The 20,039-nt window shown below is 52.4% G+C and overlaps 1 protein-coding gene across 1 annotated transcript in view; it reads left to right on the forward strand.

Moving 5' to 3' along the window:
* Window positions 1–15,163: 15,163 nt before the first annotated feature.
* LOC144948949 (diacylglycerol kinase delta-like) overlaps window positions 15,164–20,039 on the forward strand; it is a 73,925-nt gene continuing 69,049 nt past the window's right edge. The window contains 1 exon segment of the mRNA XM_078878706.1: window positions 15,164–15,868. Coding sequence (XP_078734832.1) covers window positions 15,482–15,868 — 387 coding nt within the window. The 5' untranslated portion in view covers window positions 15,164–15,481.

The raw sequence follows: 20,039 nt of genomic DNA on the forward strand, positions 1-20,039 counted from the left end.
TTAGAGTATTTTGCTGCTATACGTTTCCACGTAATAAGCCACTTCGTTGTGCTCTCATTTGCGATGGACAGGTCGCTTCTGAGAAAGGGCTGCATAGCTCGGTGGGCCTTACCTGGAAAAATAAAAATGTATTTGTAGATGCAGGGGGTAATTTTCCAATCTCCTCATGGCCTAAAAGCAATCCCCTGTGAGTGGGGCACTGCAGCATTAAATCTCGTGTCTGAAAATCCCGTGCTGTGTGTCGTGTGTGGGCGTGTAATCCCACCACGTGGAATGCACGCAGACGTTCTCTCCCCCCCCCTCCACCTTTAGCGGGTCCCCCATTGCCAAAGCCATCGCGCCGACTCTAATCTCCCCGTAAAACGGATCGACTTTGACGACAGCGCCGGTTGCTTTTGAGCCCCGTGGGCCCCGCACGTGCGAGCGCGCGCGGGGCCACGTGGTTGAGTGAGGAGCAGGCAGGCGGCGGTCACCCTCGCCGAGACGCGGATTGGACCGAGATCCGCGCGGCGGTGGCGGTGGTGGCGTTGGTGGCGGCGGTGGTGTTTCGTGTTTTTTGCGTTTTTAATGCTCGAGATTACACGGAGCCGTTGTGCCTGCGCTCACGCCCGGGCCGGCTGGTTTTGCCACCGCGAAAATGAGCGAAAGGGCGAGCGTAGTGGATTGAGAGCACGGGCGAGCGAGCGAGTAAAGTGCGTGGATGATTGCACAAATGAATGAGTGCGCAAATGAGTGAATGAGCGAGCGAGCGAGTGCACAGATGAGTGAGTGCTTCCGCGAAAGAGCATGGGAATGAGTGAACGAGCAAGTACGCAACTGATCGAGTGACTAAAAAAGCGAGCGAATGAGCGAATGCACCTGTGAGCGCTAAGAGTGAAGGAGCGAGTGAACAAGTACACAAATCATCGAACGTTGTCATGTATCAAAAATAATAAGTGTAGAAAAACATCCCCCGTTCGTTGAGCGCTTAAGAGACTTGAAGCGGCGTCTCTGAGCGAGCAATCGGAGGCGCCCTGGACGACTGAACCCCTTCGACACGGTGGTTCGGTGGCGCAGGGCAGTGGACGTTCGCAGGTGACGCACATCATGGGAAACCGCTCGGAACGAGCTTGGTAAGACGGCCACTGCTATCATTGTGGCGTTTGTGAACGGGGCTTTCTGCTGTTCTCCGCTTGTCTGGTGAAATCTGATAGCCTTGAAAATATGTATCTCTCTAAATAAATAAATAACCCGCAGCGAAGTAGGACACGGACGGAGAAATGTAATCTTCGTGAACAGTGGAAATCTTTTAATGGAAACCCCAACAGGGCGATGTCGCAAACAGGGCTTTGGCTGATCCCGGCAGAGACTTGTGCTTATATATATTTATTTATTTTGGTTAAGCCATTAAAAAACAACCAATAAAAAAATGCAAACCTAAAAAATACCGGAAAATATCTAAAACATTCGAGGTGTGGAAGGGAAGGCGCACGGACAGGCGCCCGCGAGAGCGCGCCACGGTGGCGAGATGTTAACTACCTCGCCTGGTATGCATGAGGTCGTGGGTTCAATCCCCGTGGTCAATTGGGGTTTTCTCCAGGTCCTCCGGTTTTTTCCCCTCCACGTTCAGAATGAACGCGCGTTCAGAGAGTTTGGCTGCTATGCATTTCCACCTGGTCGAGCTTTTGTTTGTTCCATACCTGGTATAATCTGGTACAATACCTGGTACAATCTAAAATAAAATTTGTTTGCAAATCTACGGCACGACCCCCCCGACCATGCTTGCGCCAGGGACACTTAGGGGGTCACTCCAGCCAAGCTTGGCCTTCTCATCGAGGATGGCTATCCCTTGGGAATCGACCCTACTCAGACGTCAGATGGCTGAGCCGGCAGCGCTGAGATCCTGGGTTGAAAAGCCCAAGTTTCATCCACCACCCCTTTAATTCTCGTAGCTGAAATGTAGCGAAAACTGAGTGCAAAAAAATGAACTCGATGTGATGGCGTATTTTTAAATGCAGTCAGTGGTGACCGGGCTGAGCCCATAAACTAACTCCACGTGAGAATTAATTTTAATCCCAACTCAGTCTGTGGATCGCTCAGTAAGTCTGTGGCTCTCGATGGAAGAGTTTGAGTCTCGAGGCTGTGAATCAAGTGGTGGCCGGGCTGACACAATATACTCACCAAGTTAAATGATGAGCGCCTGTCCGACGTTAACCGTGACCTGGAATCGAGCTTAGGAAACGGAATTCATAGCGCAGTGCGCTAACCACTGTGCCACCGCTCCCGTCTCCCCGTGTGTGCACGTGTTTTCAAATCTGTCAGTCGGAGCTTGCAAGGTAGCGGGAGGGTGTTGGGTGCTAAGTATTTGTTGCCAAGGTTACAAGGCACGGGCCGCTCGTATAATGGGGCACAATCTTCAAACCAGAGACGAAATTCGGCCTCTGATGTTGTTGTTGTTGAATGTATTTTCGCGAACGCACGAATCGAGATGAATCGCACGATGCACCGGCATCCCACCGCTCTGTTCGGCCTACGGAGGAGGCAGGTGGCTTGCGGTTGAAGTGTGAACGCGAACCTGTTGTCATTGTCAGCCCGTTGCCAATGCGGCAGGGTTCGTGGTGGTTGTGGTGGTGGTGGTGGTGGTTGTGGTGGTTGTGGTGGTTGTGGTGGTTGTGGTGGTTGTGGTGGTTGTGGTGGTTGTGGTGGTTGTGGTGGTTGTGGTGGTTGTGGTGGTTGTTGCGCAGTGGTGAAGCTCGCGCCTCGCAGAAAACAGCTCCTGGGTTCGATTCCCGACTCGGGCGGCTATGTGGAATGTGTCCGTGCTCTCCTTCTCCTCCTCTGCATGGGTTTACGATGGGCTCCACCGGTTTGTTCCCAAAGCTGCTGAACCCCCGCCCCCCGCAAAGCAACTGGTATTGGATAAACATTCCCAGTCCCGAATACAAAATTGTACAAGTACCAAACTTGCACATTGCTCAATTGAGATGTCAGCAACATCGCCCCCCTCCTGCAAACGCCCGGCAGGAGTCTCCTGAAAACTTGTCTCGAGACTCAGCGAGGCTCTCCTTGGGTAAACGAGCGACAACAATCCACAGCTGGTGCGGGGCCTGTAGCATGATGTTACAAAGGGGCCCTAAACAAATAAAAAAACACGTAAATATTAAAACACAGAAATGTTTAACTTGCATAGTAAAGTAATTGTAATTTTTAATTTGCAATACAGACAGATAATACGACACATCTCTAACCTTAAACACAGAGTCTTTCGTAAAAGTTGAAGGTGGTATAGTACTATATTAATAGAGCAAGTGCAGAATCACTGAACCGGAATTGATAGCTTGAAAGCATTTAGCGCGGGGCCCTTGAAAGTGCGGGGCCGGTAGGATGTGTAGCTACTTTTGCTACGAGAATAATCCGGCACCGGGAAGGCCCAATGCTAAAAACTAAAACTATGTATTTTATTCTACTGAGCTATGTAGCTCTTTTTCAGAAGCGACTTGGCCACAAATGATAGATCAACACAGTGGCTCATCATCATCATCACGTGGATCAGCCAAATACTTTAAACGCGCGATGTTGATTCTAAATGTGGAGGGGAAAACCCGAGCGCAGCGTGCGAATCGCTGCACCGTCGCACCCCACTGCAAAGACAAAGATCCCCCGTGTAGCCTTAACCGACTGTTGGGGCAAGTGCTGTTCGTGAGCACCTATGAAGGCCGGCATGGCACACAAGGGGGTGGGTGGCCAGCACCACGGATAGCCGCCTTTGTCTCCCTAGTGGAGATTTTTACACACCGCGCCAGGTACTTATTTGAGGCTGAGTTGACCGAGACGGAAGCCCAGGACCGGTTCTAATAATCGTGTTGGCCGTGAACGGGAATCGAACTCAAGTGGCCGGGTTCGTAGCGCAGCGCGCTAACCGCTGCACCACCGCTCCCCCACAATGACACTCAAATACACATGGATACACACGTAGACACACAATGACACACACACACATGCTAATCTACTATTCCCATTTACCTACCTCATTAAAGCCCAGCAATCAGTTGCGTTACATAATTAAATACCAGGCAATGTATTATTAAACATCCTTCATTTCGACACGCCTCAATGCTGCTGAACAAAATGCATTGGGCTTAATCATACATTTGTCCGATTGTATCATTACCATAATAGTAATTATTATCATACGAATATGGAACCCTGCACAAAAGCCATATATTATCCATGCTTACAGCAGATGCCATCATTTTACCATTTTACCATTTTAATATGAGCGTGCTTAATCATTATCATGGGGCTGCGCTGATTTTCGGGTCGCGCAAGAAGATAGGAATAATTGATGTGAGCCGAGCACGCGGCTTGCTTGCTCGCATGGCAGCAGCGCGCGTCTAATTATAGCCGAAAATTAAATAACTCAAATGTCTATACAAAGATGAAGCCTACCAGGGCACCGATACATTTTTCACCCAAAGAAAACAATTATAACCTTCAAAACTCTTCTTCTACCATCGAGTCCAGATCTTCACTTGTGGCCAGGTCGCTTCTGGAAAAGAGCTACATAGCTCAGTGGGCCTTACCTGGTGAAATAAATAAAAAGTTTATCGATAGCGACTTCTCCCCGAGCCCCACGCCCACCCAACCAGTGCCGGGTGATCCTCGTAGCCAAAGTAACCAAGAGGCTCATGGGCGAATTCTGTCCGTACCACCTGGGGTGGCAAATGCTACCAGTGTCCACCCTGGGCAGTGTCCACCACGTGCAGTGTCCACCACGAGGCAGTGTCCACCACGGGCAGTGTCCACCACGGGCAGTGTCCACCACGAGCAGTGTCCACCACGGGCAGTGTCCACCACGAGCAGTGTCCACCACGGGCAGTGTCCACCACGTGCAGTGTCCACCACGAGCAGTGTCCACCACTCTCCGTGTCCACCACGGGCAGTGTCCACCACTCTCAGTGTCCACCACGAGGCAGTGTCCACCACGTGCAGTGTCAACCACGTGCAGTGTCCACCACGAGCAGTGTTCACCCTGGGCAGTGTCCACCACGTGCAGTGTCAACCACGTGCAGTGTCCACCACGAGCAGTGTCCACCCTGGGCAGTGTCCACCACGGACAGTGTCAACCACGTGCAGTGTCCACCACTCAGTGTCCACCACTCTCAGTGTCCACCACGGGCAGTGTCCACCACGAGCAGTGTCCAACACTCTCAGTGTCCACCACTCTCAGTGTCCACCACGTGCAGTGTCCACCACGGGCAGTGTCCACCACGAGCAGTGTCCAACACTCTCAGTGTCCACCACTCTCAGTGTCCACCACGGGCAGTGTCCACCACGAGCAGTGTCCAACACTCTGTGTCCACCACTCTCAGTGTCCACCACGTGCAGTGTCCACCACGAGGCAGTGTCCACCACGAGGCAGTGTCCACCACGTGCAGTGTCCACCACGTGCAGTATAAATATAAACTAAGAGTGTACCATTGCAATGATATTTTCTTATATAAACCGACAGCAGTGACCTTGCTACCATAGATAATTGTGATCTAGAGATAACGCGGTTCAAGGGAATCATTATCAGTGTCTGCCACCCGAAGTAGTACCAATAAACTATGTTCAAGCCAATGGCTCAATGAATAAATGGCATTTCCTTTAAAAAAATCTATATTGTGAATAATGTTTTCCCCAATGTTTATCCTGATTGAGTTATCCCCATCACGTCACCAGATGAGGTACAGTATCATATCAGATATTTGGCAGTGCAACCCCTTCGTGTTGGGGAATGGCCTACGGAAGTGGATTCGATCGTACTTCCTCTGGGACCCATTCTACCCAGCGGCCACCACGCGGAGGAACCGGCACTCGGCACTTCTCCACCGGCTAAGCCACAGAGCGTCATGCCCGTGGCACCGACGGTCAAAACCAATATTGTAATGCTCAGAGGTGCAGCTTAGTCATTAAGTTCACAACCAAATGCTATGTGATGGGGGGGGGGGGTGTATTTTGTGCGGTCGTTGGTGACCGGGCTGAGGACGTCAGCTCACTGCGCCCGGGAAACTTGGTTCAATCACTCCTCAGTCTGTGGCGTCTCTACGTGAGTGTGTGGGTCTCTATGTGAGTCTCTCTCTGAGCTACCAGAAGCAACTCACGATGTCGTATTCCTAGCAGCGACGACAACATTGTTATTCAGTTTGTTCATCCAGGGAAGCCTCAGCTGATAATGTAATGTAACGACATTGTAATGTAACGACAATGCAATGTAACAGTATTGTAATGTAATGTAACGGTATTATACTGTCATGTAACGCCGTGATAATATAATGTAACGATAGTGTAACGTAATGTAACGATATTATCAGCTCAGGGGTACGGCAATCGGTGAGGTGGAGCCCCACGATTGTGATTTGTCTCTTGGCGCGGTCGCCCTCATCCACGTCGTCGTTACGCTCACGGTCTCGAACATCTAACGCTGTAGGGGGCACGTTGTCAAGGGGGGCCCCCGACTCGTAACTTTGGCCACGGGGGGGGGCAAGGCACCCCCCTGCCTGCCCCCCACGCGACTGGATTGCTCGCTGGTTTTACCCAGGTGAGCCTCGCCAAGTCCCGAGACTCAATGGCAGGAGGGTGCTGCCAAGTTAGGGGGGTGGGGGAGTAGGGGGGGGGCGATGCTGCTGCTGCTGTGATGCCTGTTGAGGAATTGCCAGAGGTAGTTTTTTTGTTTATCGGGATGTTGGGCTACTAGCAGTTTGTACATTGCTTTGTACGGAGCGCAACGCGACCCCCTCCACCATCAAGGGATTGCTCTCCCACGCCAGATAATTGAGCCCCATCAGGCACGCAGCAGGGAGATGCGAGAGCAATGGAACTGAGGATCGCGGCCACAGACTGATGATAACACTGATGACGACGACGAGTTAACGAGAGTACTTTGTTTAGCCTGCAGGAGGAGGACGAATCCGATGAGCTATGAAGCTCTTTTCACAGATGTCCAGTCGAGACAGGTCAGCAACCGGCCACTAGGACTCATTAGATATCCAACCAACTCGTCAACCAGCACAAAGATTCCCCGTATAGCCTAAACAGACTGTTGGGGCAAGTGCCCGGCGCACGAGGGGGTGGGTGGCCAGCACCACGCCCGGCCGCCTTTTTCTCCATAGCCACGATGCATTACACACCGGACAAGGTACTCATTTTAGGCTAAGTCGATCTTGGGGAGGCCCAGGACCGGTTCAGATAATCGTCACCGGTGTTGTTTGCCGTGAGCGGGAATGGAACTCGGGTCGCCGGGTTCGTAGCGCAGCGCCCTAACCGCTGCGCCACCGCTCCCCACACCCCCCAACACTCCAAGCCCTCGGCAAGCAGCACCACCACCAGCCCACGCTGCTCTCTGGTTGGACGGCTCACCCTGGAGTCGCACACGCGCGGGGCGAATGTCACCGCATAAATCACTTGGCGATCTCGCAGCGAACCGAACTCATCACCGGCACCAGCAGCAGCAGCGCCAAACGTCGCTCGCTGGCTTCTCCACACGCCGAGACACGCAGAGCCACACAGAGACACGCAGATATACACAGAGACACAGGCGCACAGAGACACGCAGAGCCACACAGAGACACGCAGATATACACAGAGACACCGGCGCACAGAGACACGCGGATATACACACAGAGACACGTGCGCAGAGAGAATACGGCGGCACACGGAGATACCGAGAAACGCAGAGGCACGCAGATGCATCGAGGCACATCGAGACACACGGAGACACAGTGATGCACAGAGACAGGTACACAGACACGCAGAGACACACAGAAGCATGCGGCTTCACTGAGACACACGGAGACACGCAGAGGCGCACACAGACACACGGAGACACGTGGAGATGCAGAGACATGCAGTGGCACATTGAGACACACACAGACACACGTAGAGACAGCGACACACAGACACACGTAGACACAGAGGCACACAGACACACGTAGACACAGAGGCACACAGACACACGTAGACACAGAAGCACACAGACACACGTAGTGACAGAGACACACAGACACGCGTAGTCACAGAGACACACAGACACACGTAGACACAGAGACACACAGACACACATAGTGACAGATACACACAGACACAGGTAGACACAGGCACACAGACACACGTAGACACAGAAGCACACAGACACACGTAGACACAGAGACACACAGACACGTAGACACAGAAACACACAGACACACGTAGTGACAGAGACACACAGACACACGTAGCGACAAAAGCACACAGACACACGTAGACACAGAAGCACACAGACACGCGTAGAGACAGAGACACACAGACACGCGTAGACACCGATACACACAGACACACGTAGTGACAGACACGCGTAGAGAGATGAAGACTTCGAGAGTCGCACTCCGCATGGAGAGCGCAGAGAGCGGCGTACGGACAGCCGCGTGGCAGGACGCGGTGAGTTCCCCGCACGCCTCTCACCCCGCTCTGCCTCTCACCCCGCTCTGCCTCTCACCCCGCTCTGCCTCTCACCCCGCTCTGCCTCTCACCCCGCTCTGCCTCTCACCCCGCTCTGCCTCTCACCCCGCTCTGCCTCTCACCCCGCTCTGCCTCTCACCCCGCTCTGCCTCTCACCCCGCTCTGCCTCTCACCCCGCTCTGCCTCTCACCCCGCTCTGCCTCTCACCCCGCTCTGCCTCTGCCTCTCACCCCGCTCTGCCTCTGCCTCTCACCCCGCTCTGCCTCTGCCTCTCACCCCGCTCTGCCTCTGCCTCTCACCCCGCTCTGCCTCTGCCTCTCACCCCGCTCTGCCTCTGCCTCTCACCCCGCTCTGCCTCTCTCCGGGGGCACCTGGCGGCCCCCCCCGGAGCCTGTCTGAGATGCCTTCTCATCGTCCCTGTGAGTAGCGGCGTCGTGTGCCATGCGGAGTGCGCGGAGAGCTCCCCTCGCGCGAGGCGTGCGTCTAGGGCCAGGTGCCCCCCCACTCGCCAGGTGCCCCCCCCACTCGCCAGGTGCCCCCCCCCCCACTCGCTCGGTGGCTCCCCACTCACCCGGTGGCCCCCCACTCTCTCGGTGGCCCCCCCACTCGCCAGGTGATCCCCCACTCGCTCGGGTCGATCCGGGAATAATGACAACGTTTATTCCATTTGTTTCTGACATTAATATTTTACTCATGATCATCATCATCATCCTTAATAGAGGTTTTTATGATTTAGATCGCGTAAATATATAAATGTGTCGTTAAAACCCGGCACCACCCGACACAGCCAACTCGTAAGGGTTGTCACGTCAACAGAACGTGGCCAATTCGTCACGAGTACAGCACTAACCGGCTGTGTGTTGGAGCCAAGCCAGAACATCGTGGCCTCATTTGTTTCCACTTTTCTCTCTGTCCTGGAGGGTCAACATACTCAAGTCGTGGCCACGTCTTGCTGCCACCAATCTCTTACGATGTCGTAGCTGAAAAGCCATTCTCTGTTCCTCTTGATATTCAAATCGAACATGAATTTGCGTAAACTGCCCAGATTAAACGACATCACGTCTAAATAGCCTCCTTTAAAAAAGAAACCTCATAGCTTGCGTTTAAAAATAGAATAATGTTTCCGTAATGTTAATCATTTTGTACGAGTGGCATTGAGAGAGAATCTGAATGCGTGTTGTCGCCACCAGCGGAGTGGTGGTGGTGGTGGTGGTGTGAGACGTGGTGGCCAACGGGAATCTGTAGCAGCGGCTGAACGGTCGGCGGGCCGTGAAAAGTTGTTTTTTTAATGAAAACACCGCGGATTTCGCTGCGGTGGTGACACCGATCATGAATCGTTGCGCGGCAATTGCCTGCAAACGAGGCGAGTGGCGTCGGTGCGCATGGAAGGTGGCAGGATCTCGGCGGCTAAGCGGGGCTGAGAGGTGCGGCTCTCAGCTGCGCCAGATCAGCGTTCTGACCTCCGACCTCTGAGCCAGCCGGAGCCACCTCGCATTTCATCACAAATCAAAAGGGAATTTGAATGCTTTAGGCAGCGCCGAGGCAAATCAGCGACGCGTGGATGAAAGTCGTCGTGTCAGCGAGAGCGCAGGACTTCAATGACAGTAATAGAGGGTTTATTTTGGGTTAGATCGCGTAAATATCTAAATGTGTCGTTAAACCCGCCACCACCCGACACAGCCAATTAGTAAAGTTCGTCACGTAAACAGAACGTGCCAGTTCGTGACGAGTACAGCACACACCGCTGTGTTGGAGAGGTTTTCTCTTCAAGTACTCAGATTGTAAATGTCGTGGATTTGCACCCGGCACCTCCGATTAGCACGTGTGGCTGCGTACGGTGCGAAAGAAGTTCAACAAACATGCAGTAGTCATCATGGGCCCTCCCTTGCCAGTATTAAAACATTCACACTGTCTTCTCGACAGACCTGTTCTCCACCTGAGGACGGCTGCTTGCGTTGTGGCCGAAACGTCGTGAGAATTATGTTTTATTTTTATCATTTTATCATTTCCATTCTACGTGACTTTACCGAAAGAACCACGAAGAAGTGAATAGGTTTTACCCTTTCTGGCAATAAAGCAATTGTTAAGATGTTAAAACACCAAACGTAAACCTTTTGCAAGGAATCATGTCTGCATTAACCACATATCCTCGTGGTGAACATGCACCACATATACCTCATATACACCGATTCCTATATACAGTAGTCAGCTTAACACGTAGGAATCGGCCAGTCTTGTGTGTCGCTGTGTAAGTCTGTGTGTCTTTGTGTGAGTCTGTGTGTCTTTGTGTGAGTCTATGGGTCTCTCTGTGAGTCTGCATGTTTCCGTGTGAGTCTGTGTGTCTCTGTGTGAGTCTATGGGTCTCTCTGTGAGTCTGCATGTCTCCGTGTGAGTCTGTGTCTCTGTGTGAGTCTGTGTGTCTCTGTGTGAGTCTATGGGTCTCTCTGTGAGTCTGCATTTTTCCGTGTGAGTCTGCGTCTCTGTGTGAGTCTGTGTGTCTCTGTGTGAGTCTATGGGTCTCTGTGTGAGTTTGTGTGTCTCTGTGAGTCTGGGAGTATCTGTGTGAGTATGGGGGTCTCTGCGTGAGCCTGTGTGCCTCTTCGTGAGTCTGTGTGAGTCTGCACATGAATGATGTATGTGCTACGAGTAAGGGCCAGGTGTTTGAAACGTCACCCATTATATTCACGGTTCTCTTAAGTCCACGCAGCGTCGTTGGCTGGCGTGGTGCGTTTTGCCATTCACAGTGCACACCGATCACGTGGTGCGTTTTGCCATTCACAGTGCACACCGATCACGTGGTGCGTGTTGCCATTCACAAGTGCACACCGATCACATGGTGTGTGTTGCCATTCACAGTGCACACCGATCACGTGGTGCGTGTTGCCATTCACAGTGCACAGCGATCACGTGGTGCGTGTTGCCATTCACAGTGCACACCGATCACGTGGTGCGTGTTGCTATTCACAGTGCACACCGATCACGTGGTGCGTGTTGCCATTCACAGTGCACACCGATCACTCACGCGCATCCGGCTGGCTGCATCTGCATAGGACAGACGCACAAAGACAAAGATCTCCCATATATACTTTACCATCCTTTGGGGCAAGTGCTGTTAGCACGCGCACACGCGCGTGTTGGTACCATGCACCCGGCGAGTAGGCGAGGCCTTGGCAGTTGTGTGTTTGTGTTTATTTATTTTTAAACAGTTTCAGCCTTCAAGTCGAATTCCCAAGGACGACTTCCCCGCTCAGCCTGATGAAGGTGGCGGCGAGCGAGCGCCTATTCTGTAGACTTCGCACAAACTACAACCACAAACAACAACCACAAACGACAAACCCCATCCTCCCTCGCCGGGTGCGCAGAGCAAGCAGCTGGTTGTAGAGGGCTCGAGAATGAAAGTGCACTCCCCTCCCTCCCACCGCCGAGCACGCGATTCGAATAATTGCGACAACAGAACAAGAATCTTAAAAAAAACACAAAGATTCGTGCGTTGCGAAGAGTTCGATGAGAGGGGAGAGGTCGGAGAGTGCGTGAAGTGAAGTCGAGTGAGATGAGATGGGAGGCATGGGCTGGCAGTGTCAAGCTACCCTGGACCAATGCTGGGCGAACTTCCCTCCGTAGTAGGAGTTTCTGTTATACCGCGATAGCTATTTCGGGAGTCGAGTTTACGGGGGCGGGGGATGCATTCGAGCGGCACACAACGGGAGCACGCGGCACGAGGCACCATTGGTGAAGTGTCGCTCGGAGCGCCCGCAAGGATTGCGCCCCACAGCCAGTGCTACTAATGTCGCTACGGGCTCCGCACTTTCAAGGCCCCCCGCGCCAAATGCTTTCAAGCCATCAATTCCGGTTCAGTGATTCTGCACTTGCTCTATTACTATAGTACTATACCGCCTTCAACTTTTACGAACGACTGGGTGTTTAAGGTTAGCGATGAGTCGTATTATCTGGCTGCATAGCGAGTGAAAACATACAATAACTTTACAAAGCAAGTAAAAATTTGTGTTTTAATATTTACGTGTGTTTGTTTCAGGGCCCCTTTATAACGTCATGCTCCAGGCCCCGCACGAGTTTCACCCGGCACTGACCACGTGGCGAGGGGGCGCCGAGGCCGTGGCGGAGGTTTAATCTCTCGCGGGGGGCAAATCGGCTCCGTCTCGACCTCCCTGCGCCATCAGAGTCGTCGGCCACGGGCCCTGGCAGCCTCTCGTCGTCACCGTCGCTATCGCGCTCGTTGTGGACCCCCAGATTGCTTGGCGATACAGCACGGGCAGTGGAGTGTTGTGCACTAACTCCCAATAACAAACAGATCAATCTTGACTCAACAAAAATAAAACTCGGCACATTGGTCAATGGCACCGTAACATTTAAAAATGATGGGAAAAATACCGATAACAGAGGTTTTTTGTTGCTGCTTGGGGTTCGATCGCGTAAATATAAATGTGTCGTTTAACCCGCCACCACCCGACACAGCCAATTGGTACGGGTTGTCACGTAAAGAGAACGTGCCATAAAAATATCGAAATTTGAAAACGAATTTCCTGCCTAAAATATTTAAAAATGCACCAACACATGGGATCGACTTTTTATTTATTTTTAACAATAATGTCTAATAGTGTATTGTATTAGATTGCTCTGTTTTTTCTTTTTTTACCTTTTCTTGTTTCATTGTATGTAATGGCAGAGATTAGGGATTTATAAAGTACAACCATAACCACAATAATCTATTTTATAGCAATATATTTGGGGGGGGGACATTTTGAGCATATTTGAATATTGGGGGTGATGTGTCCCCCCAATATCTATAATAATTACGGCCTTGCCGCTCACCACTGATGCTAGCCGTGGTCAGGGATCGAACTGAGGACGCCAGCACACCGTGCTCGCTCCCCGCTGTGACGACACCGCTCGTAATCATGATACCGTATCGCTTAAAGTGATCGACGATTACATTACAACGAGAGTATTGAAATACTCCAGCACCAGCTGCGTCATCGTGGGAAGTGCCACGCGGAGATTACGGGGTCAACCTGCCCACGACCATCAGTGGAAACATCAATCGCGTTAACACGAGGGTCGCGACCCCAAAACGTCAGCCAATTGTATATGCAAATATTGTTGTTGTTGTTGTTCTCTTGAACATGTAAATAGCGTTGTCAACCCGCTGCTGGACGATGTTAGGGGTTGGTGAAGACGGATTGGTGAAGATGGACTGGTGAAGATGGATTGGTGAAGATGGATTGGTGAAGATGGATTGGTGAAGATGGATTGGTGAAGATGGATTGGTGAAGATGGATTGGTGAAGACGGAATGGTGAAGATGGAAGCACGGTGCACTAAAGGATTCCGACCTGTGGGTCGCCACCCTAAGCAGCACCTGGTGTATGCATTCGCGGGCACTCATCCAGGCACTATCCGAGGTCAAACACCGCTTAGCTTCTGTGCGTAAACACAAGACGCAATCTACACGATCCACAGCACCCACAGTGAGTCCAGCAAACAAAAAGATCCTCCGGATAGCCTGAGCAAGACTGTTGGGGCAAGTGCCATTAGCGAGCGGCACCACGGCCGGCCGCCTTTGTCACCCCACGTTTGATGTTTGCACACCGCACCAGGTACTCATTTAAGGCTGAGTCGGCGTAAAGGGAGGGTCAAGCCCGGTTCAGATATTCATCGCTGATGTTGGATTAATGAATGAACACACAAAAGAAAGATCCCCCCTATAACCTTAACAGAATGTTGGGGCAAGTGCTGTTAGCGAGCACCTCTGAAGGCCGCAACGACACACGAGGGATGGGTGGCCAGCACCACGCCCGACCGCCTTTGTCTCCCCTAGTGGCGATGTTTACAAATCGCAGCAAATACTCATTTGAGGCTGAGTCGACCTTGGGGAGGCCCAGTGCCGGTTCAGATAATCGTCACCGATGTTGGTCATGAGCGGGAATAGTGCAATTCTGGCTATCGCCTGATGAGGCTGGTAGTAATCACCAGCGAAACGTCGGACTCGAGTTGTAAATGTTGTGGGTTTACTCTCCAACACACAATCAGTTAGTGCTGAACTAGTAACCAATTGGCACGGGGACACAAAGGCGGTCGCCCGTCGTGGAACTGACGGCCACACCACCCCCGCCGCAGCAGGGCCGTCTCCAGCCCTCGCGCGTGCTCGCTAACAGCACTCTGCCCAACAGCTTCTGGAGGCTACACGGGGGAACTTTATACGCGTGGCTGTGAGCGTGCCGGTCATCTCAGTCAGCCAACCCACGTGACCTCCCTGCCCGCGAACCTTCGACACTTCGCGTGGCCTCGAGGTGCACCGCACCTGGCACAAGCGCCGTGGTGGTTGGTGTTGTGCGTTTGCTCGCACGTGGTGGGTGTGTTCGGCACTGGGGAGACAAGGGCGGCCGGGCGTGGTGCTGGCCGTCCACCACCCTCGTGTTGTGAGGGGTGGAGACGGGGGGAGGGGGGAGGGGTGGAGACAGGGGGAGGGGGCAGGGGTGGAGACAGGGGGAGGGGTGGAGACAGGGGGAGGGGGTGAGGGGTGGAGACAGGGGGTAGGGGGTGGGGACAGGGGGAGGGGTGGAGGGGGAGTTGATGGATAAAGGAAGCGAAGGCGGCAGGAAGGGAGGAATGGAGGGGGGCAGGAGGGGAAGCAAGAGGGGAGGAAGAGCGAGGAGGGATGGAGGGAGGGAGGCGCTGGCGAGGGGGAAGGGAAGGGGTGAGGATGGGGGGGGGCGTGGTGGAGCTGCGCTCTGCAGCGGCGGCGGTGGAACCCCCGAGCCGCGCTGCGCATCGCGCTGCTGAGCGCCGCTCGGTGCCTCCACCTCCACCCAGCACGAGCCCCTTGTCCGCCCACGTTCCCCCAGTCCCTGGCGAGGCGAGACGGGTGGCGGTGGTGGTGGTGGTGGGAGACCCCGGGGCTGTTTCACGGTGCGCTCATTGGACCCGCGCGCGCCCAGTGAGTGGCTCTCCCGCTCCCCGCGGGCTTCGTGGCTCCCCCCCGCGGGCTCCGTGGCTCCCCCCGCGTCATGGACGCGCGCTCGCCGCAGCTCTGCTCGAGGCGCGCTGAGTGTGAACCCTGCGGCCCCTTCTCTGCGCAGGAGGGGAGATTCTCCTCGCCCGCTCGCGACTTCTCCCTGAGCTACCAGCACCACCAGCAACAGCTTCACCGCCACCACCAGCAGCATCATGAGCAGCAGCATCATCATCAGCATCATGAGCAGCAGCATCCTCAGCTGCAGCATCATCAGCTGCACGCCGCTGCTGCTGCTCCGGAGAGCGGCCTCCTCGCTGACGACTCTTCTGAGAGCGAGACGGAGAGTTCGTCCCATCACGACCACGACCACCACCACCACCATCACCACCAGCCGAAGCTCATCCGTAAGGTGTCCACCTCGGGCCAAATCCGCAGCAAGGTACCGACTGTGAATAATCGCCCTGCAGCACTTAGACACTCACATGCAGCACTTAGACACTCACATGCAGCACTTAGACACACGCAGCACTTATACATTCACATGCAGCACTTAGACACTCACATGCAGCACTTAGACACTCACATGCAGCACTTAGACACACGCAGCACTTAGACATTCACACGCAGCACTTAGACACTCACATGCAGCACTTAGACACTCACATGCAGCACTTAGACACTCACATGCAGCACTTAGACACTCACACGCAACACTTAGACACTCACACGCAGCACTTAGACATTCACATGCAGCACTTAGACATTCACACGCAGCACTTAGACATTCACATGCAGCACTTAGACACTCACACGCAGCACTTAGACATTCACATGCAGCACTTAGACACTCACGCAGCACTTAGACACTCACACGCAGCACTTAGACACTCACACGCAGCACTTAGACACTCACATGCAGCACTTAGACACTCACACGCAGCACTTAGACACTCACACGCAGCACTTAGACACTCACACGCAGCACTTAGACACTCACATGCAGCACTTAGACACTCACATGCAGCACTTAGACACTCACATGCAGCACTTAGACACTCACACGCAGCACTTAGACACTCACATGCAGCACTTAGACACTCACACGCAGCACTTAGACACTCACATGCAGCACTTAGACACTCACACGCAGCACTTAGACACTCACACGCAGCACTTAGACACTCACACGCAGCACTTAGACACTCACATGCAGCACTTAGACACTCACACGCAGCACTTAGACACTCACACGCAGCACTTAGACACTCACACGCAGCACTTAGACACTCACACGCAGCACTTAGACACTCACATGCAGCACTTAGACATTCACATGCAGCACTTAGACACTCACACGCAGCACTTAGACACTCACATGCAGCACTTAGACACTCACACGCAGCACTTAGACACTCACACGCAGCACTTAGACACTCACATGCAGCACTTAGACACTCACATGCGATTGCGATTAAAATTTTTTTAAAGACAAGCTTCAGTTCAATATTCACTGTGTAATAGATTAAAAACATGTGATGGAGCATTATCACGTGATGCCATTAAAATAACACATTGTCCTGCGGAGGGAGCTGGTAGGAACGTTGAGTTGCTCGGTCAATGGCCAGGGTCAACGGCGGCGTGGTGTTTTCCGCACATATGCCCGACTGTGAGGGCGGGCACAAGCCGGCGTGAGTAGGTTAAACGTTGAGTTTTATAAGGGCACCACGGGGTGACCAGCCCCTCCCCACCCAGCCCCACCCCTCCCACGCCCAGCCCAGCCCCTCCCCACCCAGCCCCTCCCCACCGTCCGCACCCAGCCTTTCCCCACCCTCCCAGCCCCACCCCTCCCATTTTTGGATGCACGACGGACGGACAGACACAATAATCCCCTGTGGGCTGGTGTAACCAGGAGGTGCCTACCAGTATGAACTGCTCTATATATTCTAATTTAAGGAATGAGAACTTAAAATATATGAATTGCTTCCAACGTGTATTTCTTAAGATGTTGTAATTGAAATAGAACAATCAAACATATAACAATTGCTAAGTTAAATAAATAAAGTTATAATAATAAATAAAACAATTACAATAAGAAAGTAACAGGACTTTTCAAATCGCAAAAAATCGCAGCCTTTGCGATTTGCTAATCGCATTGTTTCAAATTTCGATTTTAAGTCGATTAATCGTCCAGCCCTACTTCTTACCCCCTTCCAAGACGTGCCGGGCAGCGTGGAAGAGCAGGCCAAGTACTCCTCCGAGGTCCTTCCACAGGCAGCGGGAGCGAGTAACACGCTGCAGTGACTCCATCCAGCAGTGGATTTGTCGTGGCTGATGATTCGTAATTGACGGCCCCTTCTTTTGGATCGAGCCCATTACTGGACGAGGGTCGAACTGACAATGCCGCGTCCCTTGACCAATCTTCCCTCGACCATGCTTCACCACGCTGGTCGGCGCGTGTTGGTGACGGGACCGCTCCAGCTCGCACTCGCCACTCAATGCAAGTCGTGCTCTGGGCTGCTCATAGCGCAGTGCGCTAACCGTTGCGCCACCGCTCCATACCCGTACACACATTACACACGGCACACACGCAGTATAAACACCGCACACACACAGTACGCACTTTACACACACAGTACACACACAGTACACGTGTTACACACAGAGTACACACGCGGTACACACACGACACGCAGTACACACATTACACACACAGTCGACACAAGAGTACACACAGTAGACACACAGTGCACACACAGTACACACACACACAATATTTCTGCATCTGAGTGGATTAACACCGCATAGTAAGAGCGCGTCTGTGGGTAGAAACACGCGAGTCGCTGGTTCGCGCACCCGCACGGAGCGTGACATTTGTTGCTGTGTTTGATCCTTGATGTTTATTTCATTTTCACCAATATATTACACAGCCATTTGACACATACATCTTAATTATTGGCAATGCGGTATGTTTCATGGAGTAAGGCAATTGGCATATACATCACGTTTAAGTATTAACAATATACGGTATATTATAGAAGAGGCATTATCAACAACAACATGTTACACATGGAAATATTAAATACGTTGTATTGTACCCTTACTTTTGCCACCATGGTGTGTATGTACGTTGAACTTCTTTCGCACCGTACGTAGCCAACCACGTCACACACGCAACGACAGCTCGTACGAACCGTGGCAGTAGGAGATGCTGACACCCTGATGACGATGCACAAATCGAAATGTAATTTTAAAAAACCTCTCCAGTAGCAGTGTGGTGACTGCGGTCATCCAGAACAGAGCACGCTGTGCTGCTAGCGCGGTGGGCAGCAGAGGGCGGTACAGCAAGTAGGTGCGTGAGCCCCAGGTGCCGCCCCACGCAAAGCTCAACATCACTCGTTACCAATTTAATTCTTGGCCGAACGCCGCAGTGTGACAGGGCCCTCCTCAAAAGTGAGTCTGGTGAGTCACCGAGACTCGCCGGGAGGAATCCGATGGGCTATAAAGCTCTTTTCACGGGACCTTTAACCTCCGCTTTGAAGCGGACGGCGCGTACGGTAGTCGTGTCTTTAGTGGCTATAACACCGGCAGTATTATCCAGGGCGGCTGCTGCACTCGAACCGTCAGCCGCTACAACGGGCGGTGATCACTCTACCGCTGCGCATCTCCAACACCTCCTTTCCTCGGGACCCGGGGAGAGCGTCAACTGAGTGGATATTATATTCCTGGTTTTTTCGGTAAAGTCACGTAGAAGGGAAATAATAAAATAAAAAATATATAAAACAATAAAATTATCACGACGTTTCGACTGCAACACAAGCAATCATCATCAGGTGTGAAATCCACAGCAAGAAAATTAGAAAAAAGTGGCGTTTTTTTTCTTAACGTCAGCGCCACGGACAGCGATTTGGCAGTTGGTCAGATGAACGCAGAGGTGGGACAAAGTCATTGTTATGCAAGTCCAAGTCGAGTCGCAAGTCATCAAATTCATGACTCGAGTCTGACTCGAGTCCAAGTCACATGACTCGAGTCCACATCTCATAGGTGGGACAAAGTCATTGTTATGCAAGTCCAAGTCGAGTCGCAAGTCATCAAATTCATGACTCGAGTCTGACTCGAGTCCAAGTCACATGACTCGAGTCCACACCTCTGGATGAACGAGTCCATCTTTGTTCGGAAAAGAGGAGGGGGGAGAAGAAGAGAATGGAATGCGGTCTGAAAGTCACCGAAAGCGCGAACACAATCAATTAAGACCCGAAATGGTTTATCAAATCCTTCCAATGATTGCTAAGCCAGAATCCATCTTCTCGGTTGAAATTGTCTCTGTGTTTGTATATGTGGATATCCTCATGAACGAATCTCTCATGGTAGCCAGATGGCTTGTAGATAACTTCTGTCTTGGAGAAGTCAATGGCATGTGAGCCCACTGAATTGTAACAGTGATCTGCCACGGCCGAGGTGTTGGTCCTACCGTGTTTTAGGTCTGCTTTGTGCTCACGGATGCGGTCCGAGACATGTCGTTTGGTTTCTCCAATGTAACTACTACCACAGAGGCAACTCAGTTTGTAGACGCCAGGGTACTGTATGTCCGGAACCACATCTTTTACAGACGG

This window comes from Lampetra fluviatilis, chromosome 51 (assembly GCF_964198595.1).
Source record: "Lampetra fluviatilis chromosome 51, kcLamFluv1.1, whole genome shotgun sequence".
NCBI lineage: Eukaryota > Metazoa > Chordata > Hyperoartia > Petromyzontiformes > Petromyzontidae > Lampetra > Lampetra fluviatilis.